Source organism: Gadus macrocephalus, chromosome 7, assembly GCF_031168955.1.
Source record: "Gadus macrocephalus chromosome 7, ASM3116895v1".
In the NCBI taxonomy this organism is placed as follows: Eukaryota; Metazoa; Chordata; class Actinopteri; order Gadiformes; family Gadidae; genus Gadus; species Gadus macrocephalus.
The window spans coordinates 21172031-21188981 of NC_082388.1; the positions used below are offsets into that span (position 1 = coordinate 21172031).

Sequence of the window (16951 nt, forward strand, 5' to 3'; positions counted from 1 at the left end):
AAATCCACCCACTTGGCTGTGGTCAACCAAATCCAGCCAAATCCAATTTCTGCATTATCATTGTCCTAGTATATCCACGTATAGGATCCAAAACCAGACTATAGCACAGTACCTCCCTTCCATGTAAATCTACCTCAAATCTGCTTTACATGAACCTATAGCGCAGAAGCAGCAACAACAACAACAACTACATTGCGGTTGGTTTAAAAAACGCACTGCTTACCTGCTGGTGCCGTGCGTTGCTGAAGGTGTACTGAACGGAGTGGGGTGGGTAGCGGGTCTGCTCGCCGCTGGAGCCCCCCTGGCCAGCGGGGTAGCCCGAGCTACTGGACATCCTGAGCTCGGGGGAAGCAGGCTGCTGCTTCGCGAATCAGGGGACCAGCAGGAGCATGGCTGCAGTACCAAACGACCTGCGGTGAAAGAGAGGGGAGGGGGGGGGGAGACAGCACGCCGTCAGACCCCAGCCAAGTGACACGGGCCGTAGCAAAAAACATCCATTTTAAAATCAATACTTTATGCAGCTTACGCTTGGAAAGAAATATCCCAACCAACTGCCAGAGGGAGGAAGGGAGAGTTAGAGGTTGGAGTGGGGGGAGAGCGAGGGAGAGAGGGAATTATTATGAGTCATAGAAGCCTTACTGTCCCTAATATTCTTTTTTTTTAATTAAATTCACAATGACACCCCATTAATGTGAAGAATGATGAGAAGAGCCTCCGTCATATCTTGGCATGTCGTTAGCTTGGCCTGTTGTGCCAAAATGATGTCTGGTTTTGGAACACATCAACAAAACAAGCCAGTGAAGTTAGCAGACGACTGTCCACCTCGTTGAGTAAGTGACTTGTTGATATTCTCTTTGACCCACATCAGTCCCAGAATACAGGGCCTGTATTTGCTAAATGCTAGATGGAAACACCTTGAACTGTGATAGTTCAATGAAATATGTGTTTGAATAGAGTGGGGACATTTTGTTTCTCCTATTCATCAAGTTACAAAGTCTTGTTCATACTCAGTTCGAATCCTACTTTTGCCGTCTTCGTGACAAGGGCCAAAAGCGAATAAATGTAAAGAGACCATGTCTCCTCAATGTTGTTCCTTCTGAACATGACAAAAAAAAAAAGAGCCATAATTACAAAGCTGTAATTAATGTGCACTGTACGGGGCCTCAAAGCATTGCTGGTACAATTGTTATGAATAAAGGATAACAAGAAAACGTATGCTTTGTAAGATCAAGGTACTCAAATGTACCGGTACTCCTTTGTAAGAGATGCATTCAAAACTTAAGACAGCTCCCCCCCCCACTGCCCCTTCCTGCTCTCATCATGTTTTTCTCAAACCACAAATCATTGTTTTGACATTGGAAATGGCCTTTGCATTCCAATACCATTAAACATATCAAAAAGAACTTGGCCCAAATAAACACAATTGGAAGCGTATCAGATTATGTGACATCCCAGCCCTATACGTGACAACACAATCACAGCATGAATAACTATATTTGGATCTGCTCTTTGAAGATATGACTGCGATGGATGTCCTTAGTCTTACCAAGTTACTGAGGTAAAACATTGGAACATACCAAAAGGGTCAATGCATTGATCAACACTTGACCAAGAGCATTGCTTGTGGCTTCTCTTATTCTAAACCTGCATTTGTCTGTTGCATCACATCTGCTATCATTGGGACCTACTGATACGCTAGGATATTGGAAGCAGTGTTTATGTCAAACAAAGGAAAGGAGTAGAATAATGATCATCAACCAACATTTGCCCAGAGTGTGTGCATTGCTCTCTATTTAAAACAAGGTAATCTGCACGTTAGTTAATATGATATGACTCTTTAGTTAAACTAAAGATAAACTATGGGGGGGGCGGATTTAAATGAATCATAATGTACAAATAAGGAAAATTTGAATTACAGAGAAGTTAAAGAAGAGCTATATTTGTACTGGTAATATTACAGCCCAATCAGAAGGTAGTGGGTTGTCCATTTCAAGATTAAGGACGACCTAGGACAGGGACAACGTCCAAAACGGCATTCTGTATTACAGAATGCCTAAAGGACTAGATGCTACCTTTCAGAGTCATGGTACATTGTCTGAGGGAAAGGAATGAGACAGTAAAAGTCAACTTTAGGTGAACCCTTACAACTGAAGATAGAGTTTGCAACTAACAAGCGGACTGGGACTAACCTAGAAAAAACGGCTAAGAGGAAATCATAGCAGGGAAGCACAGGAAGCACTTTTTTAATTTAATTTTTTAGACATAAAAAATATATATTAAAAAAAATATTTGTACAGCGCCTAATAGTCCAAATTAGAGTATTTGGCCATTCATTTAATTATAAGGTCTTGTGTACGTGTACACGATTTGATAGCCAGATCTGCCCGTTCTTTGCCATGAGCGGGAGCTGCTGCTGGGCACTGCTCCTTCCTACTACAGACAATGAAACGGTATTCTTGAAGGCATGCATGTTAGATCCAAGGTACAGAATATTGTGTATAACGGTGTATTTGTACATTCAACAAGCACCCCCCCACCAGCTGAACGGTTGCAATATTATTTGTAAACTGCTTGCCTAGAAATTGACATCAATTACAGAAAGGTTCTGACTGTCCTGCCTAAGATGACACGCAACATGATGTTTTACAGGCCCTTCACCGCCCTCTCCGATAATAGACTTCGGATGCCATAGATGTCAGATGAATGCCATGACGTTAGTAGTTTGTGTGAATCGTTTTGGCCAGGCGAACTAGATGTTCAATGAAACATATTCGTTAGGGAGCCCTTCACAAGTGGCAGCGGTGGCCTGCTATCAAACATGAGGATATCACTGGTAGCATCTGACAGATTTGATCACACGCTAATGGGGTGTATACCAATAAAATCCAGCTTCCGCTGCGGTGACATGTTTGATGGATCCCAGGTTTAGGGGAAAACATTCAATTACATGTGCGGCCTCTACCAACACAGTATCACTGAATGTGTTGTTATTGTTGCTTCTTATCACTCAGTCACACAAACGCAATTGAATGTATTCCATTGGGGGATGGGTCATTCCGGAGATATGACCTTTTCCGGAATAACAACGAAACATGTACTGTAACCAATGTTGACATATAATTATGTGGAGGTTACGACTGCATTATAGTGCATTACAATCTAGGCTGGTCGTGTTGGTGGCTAACTAAGCAGATTTTCACCTTTGAATTCTCCACCACGTCGCCATCTTGCAAGTCAGATTTTGATCGTAGACTAGGCGCTGAAATAGCGTACTTACAGTACCAATAAGATACGTGTATTTGATCTGAAGAAGCATTTTGCACTCACCTCATGTTCTGAAACAAGACTGATGGAAAAAAAGCGTATACCTAGATCTGAATTCTCACTAAAGCGCTGATGTAAATCGGTGAGGTACGAGCTGTAAAGACTGGGCAGACGGAAGGCTGCGCCGCATTTGTCTGTCCAAGTCCTGACAGGACAACATATATTTTTCTTTGTTATGAAATGATTATATCGTTAATATCCTTGTATAAATCGTAATGGTTATATTATATCTTTGATGTGTGGTTTATGATTAAGGAACTACTGTTTTCGAGGACTTATTTTGTTATGTTGCTTTTTAAAAAGTATTAGAATAATTTATACCTGCAAGGACAATGTGGAGGGACAGCAAAGTCATCCCCGCAAGCAAGTTCCTGATGGTTGTGATCTATTTTATACAGTACGTTTGTGATCTACAAATTACAAAGACGTGATTATTTTTAATATAATAAAATGCATAAAAAGCAAAAATATTTGTAATGAATACAAAGAAAATCCTGCATGCGCCTTTTATTCAAGCTCTCAACATATATGTTAAACTAGCTTGAGAAAGCTAGATACTGTTACTCATGTATCATAAAAACAGAATGAATATTTATGAAACAGGATTTGTCTTTGTCAAGTGTAGCAGTCCGTAGTTAAGGGATTTAACGAGATAGTCGGTCATCCATTAGAATGCGCTATTTACGCTATTGTGGAACCATTGACGTTGAGGATATTGTTTGCACACGGATTGTTTATCGCAGCGGTAAAAACAATGTCCATCATCATAGTACCTATGGTTATATTCTACTTTATTTGGATTACATTCATTTATTACCGAAATCGACGAACAGTGGATAAATCCTTAAAATGTATAGTAAACTCTTTATCAAACAGGGGTGCCATAGCAGCCTCAGACGATGTTGATGTTAGAGCACTAATTGTAACTGCACATCCAGATGATGAATGTATGTTTTTCGCACCAACAATTATACGACTCGTGGAATTGAATGCCACTGTTCGCTTGCTCTGTTTATCAGCAGGTAAAGTACAATAATAACGAAACATAAAATGTATCTGAAGTGTTACACATTTCAATTCTGAATCTCCAGTTTTGGGTTAGTTATATTTTTCTTACACTTTCGCTGACCCATTGCCAGCACGTTGTATTTCAACGTCACTCGATAGCTGCCAGTTCCCCCACATCGCAATCATGTCCTGACACCTAAATTGGAACATTATTTAATTTAATGAAATCTTCATTTCTTAAATCTGTGAATTTTATTGCATATCATTTTAACAACCTTATGTTTTATGATAATCTAGCCTATAACAAACTATGTTTTTTTTCCTTTTGATATCTACATGTAAAAAATACTTTTATTACAGCTTGTATATCTTTATATTAACAAATGTCTAAATATAATTGTTTTGGCTATTAAAGCAAAACAAAAGGGATGACCTTTATTCAATTTGAGGTTTGAAACTGAAAAAAGTTTAATGAACCACAATTTGGATGTGGCTATTTATTCCTCAAATATCAGTGAGATTCAGATGACCTAGTGTTACTCCTTAAGGTAATATTAATTACCTTAAGAGAGTAAAACATTTTTTTTAAGTATATTTGATTTGCTGTGTGCTTTTTTGCACCCTCAAGCCCAAAAAACCTTTGCCTTAATGCATTCATAATATATATGCATTAATATTATTGCGAACTGTTGTGCAACCCATTTATTGTCCTTGGGTTCAGTTTTAATGCACAATTTTGGTTTTAATTATAATAATTAAATCACAGAATTTGCAGATTACTGTATCTTAGTTGACTATTAAAGTGAAAGTAAAATATTATGAATGTATTGCACTCTTACTATAAATAGACGGATTAAACAGATATGTATTGTATCATTTGATTACTTGGACATTTATAGGAAAACTATTGTCTTACCCTACTGATGCAGACTCTATTTACATTTTATATAATAACCTTTCCGATAAAGACCATTTGTTACTTATTGTATTTACATATGGTCACTTCTTTAAAAAATATATGAAACAGGAAATTACTACAATCAAGGAACTCAGCGTAAAAAGGAACTGCTCAACAGCTGTGCACTACTGGGGATACCAGCCTCTCACGTGACCATACTTGATCAAAAGTAAGTCTGCACTGAAACTCGACATCCAAGGCATACAGAACACAGATCGTTTACTCACATATCGGGCTTGAGTAAGGAAATCACCAAAAAAACACAAAAGACACAATGGGTATATATATATTTTGAATACCTTTATTATTAGAATATATATTTAATGAAATTTGGTTTACAGACAGTAGTCTGTCAGAAAACATGTTCCAGAGAATATGTCATAATAATCAGGAAAAACACAAAATACACATTTTCCCTGTCCAGCAGCTACAAAAATGGCTACTAAATATCCCAGTATAATAGAGGACATATCCCTGCCCCCCATGCCTATAGTGTCTGTAAGACGTGGACTGAGTGAACCACAAATCAAACCCTTCTATTCTTGCCACAGCAGTAAGGGGCAACCACGGAGTGTGGTTGTATTAGACACATGGTTTACTCTAATAGCCTCATATTTATTCATGTGCTCTGTCCCTTTTAAATAAATAAATATATATATTAGATTTTCATCCCTGATTTTACAGTGTATCATGGCATTTCTCGATGGTTGTTGGCCCTTTGGTAATTGGAGTAGGCCTACACCTATATAAACACATAGTTCCCAATGAAGAAGTTTACCTTGGGCGGTGAAGACTATTATTAAACACTTTATTATTAACACTAAAGCTTATGGACTGTACATACAGATTGCAAAGGAATTATACAGATTATAAAGGAAATAAAATACATGAATGTCTAATATGTACCGTGGTGAAGCCATAACTATAAATATATATATATCTTATATCTACATACTCTATCTTATATAAGGAAAGGAAAACCTGGCCATCTGTCGCATTGTTACATTTTCAGAGTTGTGCGCGCATAGCCATCAGCAGCTGCATGATGGCTATTCGTATGGCATAGCCATATTCATATGAACAGACTATATTTGAAATATAGTGTGTTCAAACATTTAATGTTGTTCACTTTGTCAGAGATCATAAGGGATAAAGTCATTTGTGTGAATTTTCCTATTTGAATCAGAGACTGATTTAAAAATAAGAATCTCAGAGTACACATAAATTATTTGAAATGAGAAAAATCATATTTAGATGAATATATGATTACATTATGATTATAAAATATAATCCTCAGATCGTTTTTTTGCCACGAGCGAGAAATCCATTGATACAAAGTTGAAGCTGTTTAACCTTGTTTGTACTATAGATAATAAATATAACAAGAAATGTGGGAGGAGTAGGGAAAAGGCAGTTTAGTGGTTTTCGCGATTTTAGCGAATTATAGACGCAAATGGGCGTGGCCTATGCCAAAAGATGCAGCAGACTCCAGTGAATCTGTGTGTATAACGTTTTGGACTGTGGGAGGTTCGGTGTGGGAGTTATAGCCCCAAACGCGTATTCCTTGGTATAGCGCCACCTAGGGACCGGCGTGTCTGGATTTTGTTATCTGAGTAGCGGTGCCGGACCTGGATCTAGTCATGCAATTGGCGTGTGTGCACCATTTACGGTTTGGGCTGTGGTCCCACTTTCAAGGCGGGAAGTATAAAAATAATCGCTACAAAAACAATAGGGATCCAACCTGTTGGCTTGGACCCCTAAAAAACATAAAAGACCACAGAGTGCAGTATGGCCCAATATTAATATTACCTTGATTCCCACTGGGGCATTCAGACATTACAGTAGCAGAAAAAGTGTTTCACGCAGCACATACACCTAATGGCTAAATATTGAAGTCGATGTCGATGCATATTGATGGTCTTCTTTCTACAAGCTTACCGAGTTCTATCATGCCTGGATAGTGCCACATAGTCTGACTGGTCTTGCCTTATTAGCTTGCATAGTCACATAGCAGAGAAGGCAATGTTTGAATCGACCAGAGGATTTCTCTCTCACTCTCCAAATAAGCCAAGCTGTTTTACCAAAAAGATGTTTGGGTTTCTGAGAACTTGGGGCTGCTTACATGTGAGTCCCAGCGGGCCGTCTCACCAGGAGTGCTTGAGGAACGCTGCCACAAACCCGGAACTGGCTGCAATAGACTGGAAGCCAGCCTAGATCGTCTGCCCCGCGGAACATTGTTGGGTTGCGTGCTGGGAGAAACATGCACATGCGCGCGCACACATACACACAGACACAGGCAGACAGACAGAGAGACACAGACAGACAGACAGACAGCCAGACAGACAGCCAGACTAGACCTTTATTATCTTCTGTATCTTACTTTTTCATCTTATTTATTTGTTTAATCTGAAAGCCCCACACCTATCCCGCCTTCTCTCGCTCTCATCCACTCCTCCCACTCACCCTCACCCCCAACCCTCTCCTTCCCCCGATTTCTTTCCCATGTCTGCTGAAACTGTGGGACTCGTTTTGGCACAACCTTGAGACCCTTTCAATGTAGGTCATTCGGATCTGCTTCTAAATGGCTGTTTTCTCCTAACTTTCGAACAGACCAAGTATGTGCAGATGTACATTCCTGACCCAATCTCTCATATTTGTCAGTTGATGGCAATAAAATAAACTCAATGAAGATGCTTTGGATGGCTTGGGATGTATTTTCTTTACTTTGTACATACTTTTTGTGATACATTTTTTTGATATCCAGAAAAAAGATTCTCTTTACCTGGATTTGATTGGTATGTGGCTCTCTCGTTTGGTTTCTGTTGGAGATGTAAGTTCATAGGCATCTATCATTAACAACCAATGAGTTTGTCACACTTGAAATGGAAATATGAAGTTTGAGGTAGTAAACCTGTCTAATCAGGTTCAGTTCTCAAGGGCATTGGAAGGCCTGTTTTTGACATGATACCCATTGCTTGATCTCTTTCTTCACACCCTTCTATTTAAGCTAATAATGCCTTACATTTAACTAATGCTACTTTGTCAAGCAGTAGAACTGGCAAATCCCTGGCTGTCTCTTCATATTTTCCTTCTTGAAAGCAGAAAGAAGTCTTGGCTTGGAAATTACTCCCAGGATTTCTTATATTTATTTTTTTCCTGGAGTTTGTCTAGGAAGACTAGCCTAGACATATGCAAACACACAACTTACCAGAGGTAGGATGTGAATGGTGACCCCAAAAGCAGAGTCAACGATGAACACCAGCACGGTTGGTCAATGGTTTGTTAACGAGCTCCGTCACTGACCCTAAGCCGTTACCATAGCATGTTCTTAAGTTCTTCAGTCACAAGCAATGAAGAATTTTTATACGTTTCTGGTTGATCTCGGGTTGCCATCAAGGACTGGTTGTGCTTCGCTTTTGTCGGAGTGGGATAAAGTAGTATTGTACATTTGTATATTGCATAACAGAATTTTCATTTTTGAAAAATGTGGGTAGTGTTAACCTTAAATGTGCATGTAAGAAAAATACTATTTAGTAGTTGCGTATCTTCAGCAGTGACTTCATGATGCGGCGGGGGGGAATAATGTCAACAAGGCGGTGGCATCTCAACCATTCTCTGCAGCACACATAATCTGACTGTGTGGACAGAAGCCTGGCAGTTTGAGAGGGCTGGGGTACATGTGACCCGACTAAATGAGCCCTCTCTGACATGCACACACACCGACACACAGATGCACGCACACAGAATCGGTTTACTGGGCCAAAGTTCAACCACTGCATACAGATGCCTGCAAGCAATTAGACGCCCCATGCAAAGCTAGAGCAGGGGAGCTGGGAAGGTTACTCTAGGACATTTGGCTCTGTTGCCATAGTGAAGCAGACTCTCTGGCTGCATCTCGCTTGAGAAAGGTCAGGTGTCCATCTTTTGTTCATTTTTCTTAGCTGCCTCCCTTGTTTTTTTTCTTCCTATTTGCTTGTTTAAAGCTCCAATGCTGTTGGCGCTTATAAACAGATTCTTCCCCAGTTCATTTAAAGACAACAACCAGAGACAAGCAAATAGTTACAGCATTGGTCTAATAATCAAATATATATTTTCCATCTTTTGTTTTCTATGTTATTCTACTTTTGCATTCTTCGTTTCTCTTGGATACAAATAAATGGAAAAAAGTATTGCTGTTATCAGTTAAGTTCTTTATATAACTATATATATCTCTCTTGCAAGAGGCATGGTTATTCTGTGTTCTTTATTGGTTGGAAACAATCTGCTACTCAGATGACGCATCTATACATTCTAACTATCATTTGAACTTTGACCACCAAACTCCCAGTGACCCCAGCCCCTAGTCAGTGTAACCACCCCTGCCCCCCTCCGCCCCCCTCCCCTCCCCTGCTACTCCATGCCTGACCCTTCCCCGGTGACAGCAGTTTGATTTGTGTCTCAATCTATCACTTCTACCTAATGACTCAACTGTCCTGGCTCATTGTTTAAAAAAAAATAATGGGGGTGGCAGGGGGGGGCGTTTGGGTCCACTGCTTATCCCCCCTTCCAAAGTATACACAGTCATCGTGTGTGTGTGTGTGTGTGTGTGTGTGTGTGTGTGTGTGTGTGTGTGTGTGTGTGTGTGTGTGTGTGTGTGTGTGTGTGTGTGTGTGTGTGTGTGTGTGTGTGTGTGTGTGTGTGTGTGTGTGTGATAGGGTGCATGCGCTTGCGATCACCCGGCTAAACTCAATCATAACAGGGCCAGGCCATCTGCGGTCATCTTATCGCATTAACCCGATCTTTATGCTTCACTAATGACGCGCAGTTGTTTTCGTTGTTTGTATTGTACGTCTTTGGTCACGTGGGATCAATGGCTAAACTGGGCTGACTAGTGATCTAATTTGATACTGTGCTTTCCTTGCTAGTGTGCTCTCATTTGCAAGCGTATTTTCAGTTATGTGTTTCTGGAAAGTGTAGTGGATGCATGGTTCATTAGCAAGAGGGAGCGGCGGCTATGCCTTGGTAATGTAGGCCTCAGGACATTGTCGTGCATTGAACTCCTTTGACCCCGAGACCGTCTGGGTCCTTTTTCAGTTCGATCACGCCTTCCGTTTGTTTTGTTGTCCAACGTCTCTGGATACAAGGGGTTGCAACCAAATCAACCGAAACAAGTGATTCAATTTTTATTCTATGAACTTCATTTTTCGGTTCAACTCTTTTAAGATTTAGGAGTTACAGAACCTGGATGTGATGGATGCTAAACGAGGTCCCAGGGCTGTAGTTTCAGCAGAACAGGATGCTCTGCCTTAACCTCAGCACATCCTGGGATTTGCATTCCCTGCTTGGATTTAGCCGTTGCCAATACTGTTCTGCAAAATACAGATAACTAGCCCTTCTCTAAAACAGACCACACCTCTCTATTAAATGCAATGCATCACATTTTCAACACAGTAACGTACAGTTTCACTGTATCTCTTCCATGTCACATCCTGCTGCACCTGGATATACTAACTAGGCTTTCTTTTCTGCTTGCAGAGAACTTCCAGATGACCCCAGTGCAGAATGGAGAATCTCCCTGATCTCCTCCTTGATCAGGAAGCACGTGAGATCCCACTCCTCCAACATGGTACGGGCTGAAAACCAACTCAATATTTACAAAAACATTCAAAGGAAACAAATACGAAACATCCTTCGCCCACTTCATTTTTAGCAGGTTTTGGTCAAACACTAGACAGAGGCTTTCTCTGGGCCATGAATCCATATGTTTTCTTGAGTGACATCAATTTATGGCCAACAGCTTTGCTAGTTTATGATCTTGGCTATAATCTGTGGTCTCCGTAATGACCATATGCTAACGATGTATGCCTCACTTTCCCCCTTGGCACTCAGCCAACATGATTGCACAGAGCCTATCCCTGAGATGGCTGCAGCCACAGCCTCTAAAAAACAAATAGTTGTGCACTGCACATAAAGATTCTTATCTCATCCAAATTACTTTCTTCTGCGCCATTACCAGGGAGGAATTTGGGTGTATTTTGCATCTGTCTCACTTCTATCTCACCAAGAATAAAAATAGTTGTAGCTGGGAAAGGCAGAATGGTTAGCATCAGCTCACAAAGCCCTGATGTGGGCTTGGCAGGTTGTTATCAGACTAAGCGAGAACAAACAGGAGGAACATACCAGCTAATACACACCAGAAACGCACACTACAGTGTGCTTTTTGCTGTGCACTCACTGTCTACAAATGCAAATAGGATGGCAAGTTATGGATACCCACATTGATCAGGCTTCGAGTGGTGTGTCACTCGGGCTGTAATATACTGTGATTCAAGTTGCAGATAATTTGATTATCATTGAGATGAACGTCTTCCCTGTGAATATCCATAATCCAAAATCCATACCCTTTTTTGCATTACTTTTGTTTTCCAACGGTCTCCAACTGTTGGAGACTGTTTGTGTTGTTGACTGATTGAGCTTGGGGTCGGCGCACCCTTTTTTCGTTGCAGGTTCTGACGTTTGACGGAAGAGGAGTAAGCGGCCATGCCAACCACACGGCCATCCACGAGGCGGTCAGGTACCAACGTTGGCTTTTTCCCGCATCAAAGGGCACAGAGAAATCCGAGGACTGGCCTTCCCGCGGCCCGCTCTGCCCGATTCAGGCACACTCCAGCACCTCCCTCGCCCGGCGTCCCAACAAACTCCCTCCCCCACACTCATACACATACGCCAAGACACATGCACATGCACATCAACACATGCACACACACTTGCACACAAACTCGTACAATTTCTGATACTTCATCTGTTACATAGCAGAGAGGTCATCCAAACCGGAGACCCTAGCTGGAACACAGCACAACACTGGCTCCCAGAGAGCTCTGAGCTGCAGGGATGGCTGGGCACTGGGGATGGAGTGTGGAGGCGGTGGGTGGAGGTGTAGTTTGCAGAGGCCAGCCAAAAGTCTGTTTGCTTTATATGAATAGTAAAAAGGGGGGGGGGGGGGGGGGTTGATGCTTGTCTATTGTATGCGGTTCCTACACAATCGCCTCTGCACACACACACACTGTGCAAATGCCTGAGTTGACCAGTAAGTTGGCAGTTGTCACTTGAGCCTCAGTGAGCATTGCTGGCTGACATCCAGTATGCAGACCTCAACTGCAGATTAACTCTCTTTCTCTGCCAGATTTTCTCTCGCTCTCGCTCTCGCTCTCTCTCTCTCTCTCTCTCTCTCTCTCTCTCTCTCTCTCTCTTAGAGATGGGATGTGCTCTAACTAGTGTTTTTCCCAAGGGCTTGCTCTCAGGCTTTATTTTTCCTTCAAACCTCCTCAAAATATGTTTGCATAAGAGGCCATTCCTGGCCATTTCCCATATTTTGTGCACTTGGATTAGAATGGGTCGAGGGTGACTCTTAAGAAATACTGTTGCACACATGGACAATTGTCAATTGCTCATGTCACAGTGTGGAGTACAATGTCAGCTGCTGGTCAATACATTCAATGCATTATTGGGAATATAAATACCTAGCCTTTTGAGATCATCCAGATATTCACGTTTTCCGTTCGCAATGACCTGAGAGATCCAGAATGTGAACTGGTGAGAAAGACCCAGTAATGCATCAAATGTAATCATTCAGACGTGTTTCATCTGACTTGTTTTATTTCGTCTTCCCAATAGTCATCTTGCTTCCACGGGCCAAGTTACTGACGGTAGGTCTGACCATTCTATCCTTTTATAATAATCGAAGAGATTAGATCATAAAAGCTTCTTGTCTGACTAGTAATAGAAATGTGTGAGTAAGGGAAGCAAAATAAGAATTGATTTCCGGGATTACTGATTATGGTGCTGCTTTGTAGTCTGTAGTGCCCTCTACTGTTCAATGGCGTCCGTCTTCCCTGTTTCATGTATACAATTCCATCTGATGGGGGCAGAATTGGGTTGTCTAAAGAAGATGAACTCGATAAACATCTCTCCAGCTTTAAATGTACCCTTATCTAATGAGCTTGAAGGTCAAATTAACAAAAACCTCTAACTGACGTTAAGGTAAATGGACTGCATTTCTAAAATGCTTTTCTAACCAGTGGCCACTCAAAGCGCTTTTTCGTCTTCATGAACAGCATGCGGTCTATTGTATTCGGAAAACAGGATGTTTCTGTAGTGATGGGGATCTATGGTTACACAAGACAATCTAATGGGGAAATCTGTTTTTAGCTGCGGGCATTGTAGAGGTTGGCTTTTACAAATCACTCAACCCTTTTTTTGATTAATGCTATGAACTATTTGCATTAGTCCTGCCATTAGACATACTTTTAAAATGGTCACAGCCTGTACAAAGGAGAACTAATTTTAATCTGAATGCATTTGTATGAAGGCAAAGACAAAGCACTTTACTAAATAGTATTGGTATATATTTAATACAATAATTCCTATTATTGATCTTTAGACCTCATCTACATGCTAAACTAAGTACAATCTGCCAAAAGGTTTTACTCACACACACCAGTGACTCTGTCAAGGTTTTTTATTCACGTTCTATAAACCACTTAACAGCACAGGTTTAATAATTAAGCAGCAATACTGTTTGTACCTATTTTACAAATGTGTTGAGTTGACTTGAATCTAATCTGATAAGGGGGACCTTTGCTCTACTAAAGGGAACCACATGCCATTTCCTCCACTCTACGCTCCCACTCTAACCATAACGGCTGACTATTAACGATACATCGTCAACCATAGTGGCCTACTTGAGGCTGGTGACCCAGATAAACAATTGGCTGAGGTTGGATACAGAACATTCAATTGCATTAACCGGTATCTGTGCCTCGTGTCCGTCTGTCCCAGACTGCTGTCTGCTTAGCCTGGACACTGTGGGCCTCTTCAGGAAGTACCTGTCTTTCCTGGAGCTTCCAGTCAGCTGGCTCTGGCCCTCCGCCCTGTGCTGCGTCACAGGCCCCAGGGGCTATGCCATTGCCAAGGTGAGGCTGTAAACCGAGTGGTTAAACCTGCTGGGGCTGCTAGGGCTCTCACGTGTCACTGACACTGCCACGTCCCCAACAGGGCGAGGCGTATCATTCCAGGGATCACAGTCTTGTGATTCCGAGGCAATCTCAAAGATCCCACTGTCGAGTTTATGGGCCTAGTAAAGTTACGACTCTTCTCATCACTCTCCTCGCATGTACAGTATGTCAGCGTTGAATGAAAGTGTCTGTTTTGAATGACTCAAATGTAAATATTCTCATCTCTTTCCCTCAGGCGGCCATGTTCTGCCATGTGACCCAGATTCTGTGGTTCCGTCACCTCTACATCTTCTTTTCACGTTACATGTTCATCAATACATTCCAAATGCTTCCACGGGGACCAAGGAACCTGAAGATCTATTAGGGTTCCTCACACAAACTTCAATGCACTGATTGTAGCTTATACTGTAAATAGTGTCTGCTTCCTAATAATGAAATGTATATAGTTTTGTAAGCCGAAAATGGATTCTTGTTGATATATCTGGGGGGATTTCTATCTTAAATACTGAAACTTTGATTCAACTTGGTAGGGTTTATATTTAAGTGAGTTTCATTTTTCTTTCCTTTGTAATATAGACTCAATAAACAATGCACTTGTTTTGACAGAGGTCAAAGGTTTCTTATGGTATATTTTGAGTTGTTATTGCTTTTAATCACAAGGTCTCCTCCAAAGCGCTTGACATGCCTCTTATGGTCTTGTGAGCTTGCATGCTTTCTTCCCATTTCTCCCCACAAAACTTCTCTACTGTCACGCTACAAACAGTACCTGGATCAAGACAGTGAGGCGCGATGCCTAGGGGCAGAAGAACATTAAGAAACGTCACACAAGTATTAACCCAATCAGTATTAACCGTAAACAAAGCAGGACCAGAAACGTGTCCCAAAATAGAAGGTCTAATGATGATAGGGCATTGAGTCACACTTGCCATAACCGGTGGGGTTCGACCTGGGCGTGTAGAAACTCTGAACGCCACATATTTTACAAAAGGTGTGCTTGGCAGCATGGGTGTTAAATGTGTATGTCGTCAGATCTTCCCCCCCCTGTGACATGAAAAAAACGAAAACGTATACACTTAATTATACTCATACGACTGAATTGTTAAGTACAATAATGACGTTTTCCTACCTGCAAAAGGAGGAACTGTTTTTTCGGCACAATAAAATGGAGGTTTTGCTTCTTGGTGCAAATACTACAACTAAGAAAAAAACAAAAACGATTATTAGCTCTCTAGTCTAGGCCAACATAACTTTTAATGGGAATTATATATGTTGTTTTAAACAGAAAAGGGGACTCGAGTTTTATGTTATGCTCAAGATGGCCTACTTGCACTCGAAAACATGAAGATTTGGGGAGTTCCACACTTGGAATCTGACAGCACCACAATGGCAACCACCGATGTGTTTTACATGGTCCATCCTGTAGAAAAACAAGACAGATTTAAAACGGCTCAAATACGTTTTTGGCTTAAGACGTTATTAGAACCACAACACATTTGAAGCCAAGCGCGAAAGACCTGAAAGAACTCTTGTGTAACCTGATGACGTTTCGAAATCGTACTTTGCAGCTTCCTGCAACCCACCCGTCTGACCCAATCTATTGACTATAAAAGTGTATTATCGTATTATACGATTGATCATCATGAGTTGATGAAATGAATATGAACGACAAGATATGTTTATTATCATTGAATTAGAAAAATAGATATTCGACGTACGTTGGCAGTGGACCTACTTTCAGTTGAACATTTGATTTGTCGGACGTCCGTCAATATGTGAAGTAAATCTGACTGAGACAGTACAAGGCATGTACAAACATGTCCAGCTGGGCGGAACCTTACCCATAGAGAACTCTGCCCCGGAAAAAAAGACTGACGTGGTTATCATCACGCGTTTGGTGGTATCAAATTACAGTCTTTTGTGAAAGAAGGAGGGTGAGCTGAATAAATATGCATTCCTTGCCTGTAACTGAACAGCCAAAATGAAAAGGCTTACATTATTCAACATGGGACCGCTGAGTCATTGTAGACAATGTCACATAACCTGTCCCTGTCTTTTAATACGGCCTCTAATTTCCACTTCACAGATATAAGTATAAACGTTTTTAATTGACCATGTTCTAGGAACACAATAATGTTCAGCTGTAATTATGGGGCTAAATGTTTAGACAGAAAACATTTTTGCCACTTTCAACTATGTACGTTCACAACCGTCGCCTGCTTGTCATACTGTCAACACACTCCAAATTCTGGCACAGAACGCCTGAGATATGTTAGAAACACCTTTTCAACAGGCTTGTAACGGTCGAGACTGTTGACTTGTTTGATATACAAAGATGTATATTATAAATGTTGCCTATCGCTGCATTTTGAACCAGGAAGGGTGCGGCTGATTAATGCATTTGCATTGAGGCAACATTGAGGCAACAATGAGCCATTATTTACCGTCATCATGGGACCAATTGCTGTCGAGACAAACATTTGGTGAACCAATCAGAGCCTGGAGGTTGGTTCCTGTAATGTTGTTCTGGAAAATTCCAGGGCTTTTGCCGAAGCACAGAAAGGTATTATTCCGCCTTGGTTCGCTTGAAAACGATGCAAAAAAACAAAACGAAAATCGAAGAATAAACAATGAACGTTTATTGTATATTTAGCTAATATAAATAATTTAG

The 16951-nt window shown here is 41.1% G+C and overlaps 3 protein-coding genes across 4 annotated transcripts in view; 1 reads left to right on the forward strand and 2 right to left on the reverse strand.

Annotated features, from left to right (window-relative positions):
• ncor1 (nuclear receptor corepressor 1) overlaps nucleotides 1-3482 on the reverse strand; it is a 49218-nt gene extending 45736 nt beyond the window's left edge. Inside the window, exons 1-2 of the mRNA XM_060056491.1 lie at nucleotides 3328-3482; nucleotides 224-410 (exon numbers count right to left, since the gene is read on the reverse strand). Of these exons, the coding sequence (XP_059912474.1) occupies nucleotides 224-334 (111 nt within the window). The 5' untranslated portion in view covers nucleotides 335-410; nucleotides 3328-3482. The remainder of the gene's footprint in view (nucleotides 1-223; nucleotides 411-3327) is intronic.
• A 550-nt stretch (nucleotides 3483-4032) lies between these two features.
• Nucleotides 4033-14911, forward strand: pigl (phosphatidylinositol glycan anchor biosynthesis, class L). 2 transcript variants are annotated; one of them, XM_060057330.1, is made up of 7 exons: nucleotides 4033-4346; nucleotides 5360-5459; nucleotides 10805-10895; nucleotides 11776-11843; nucleotides 12944-12975; nucleotides 14108-14241; nucleotides 14324-14911. In XM_060057330.1, the coding sequence occupies exons 1-7, from the start codon at nucleotides 4079-4081 to the stop codon at nucleotides 14459-14461; spliced, it is 831 nt and encodes a 276-aa protein (XP_059913313.1). In that variant the 5' UTR covers nucleotides 4033-4078; the 3' UTR covers nucleotides 14462-14911. The 2 variants fall into 2 exon arrangements, with proteins under 2 accessions (XP_059913313.1, XP_059913314.1); XM_060057331.1 differs by having other exon boundaries at nucleotides 4036-4346; nucleotides 14519-14911.
• On the reverse strand, nucleotides 13770-16912 carry cenpv (centromere protein V). Its single transcript, XM_060057337.1, has 5 exons — nucleotides 16725-16912; nucleotides 15608-15700; nucleotides 15410-15479; nucleotides 15210-15324; nucleotides 13770-15076 (listed from the first exon to the last, which is right to left on the reverse strand). Exons 2-5 carry the CDS (start codon nucleotides 15697-15699, stop codon nucleotides 14937-14939), a joined length of 417 nt encoding a protein of 138 aa, XP_059913320.1. The 5' UTR covers nucleotide 15700; nucleotides 16725-16912; the 3' UTR covers nucleotides 13770-14936.
• Nucleotides 16913-16951: the final 39 nt, after the last annotated feature.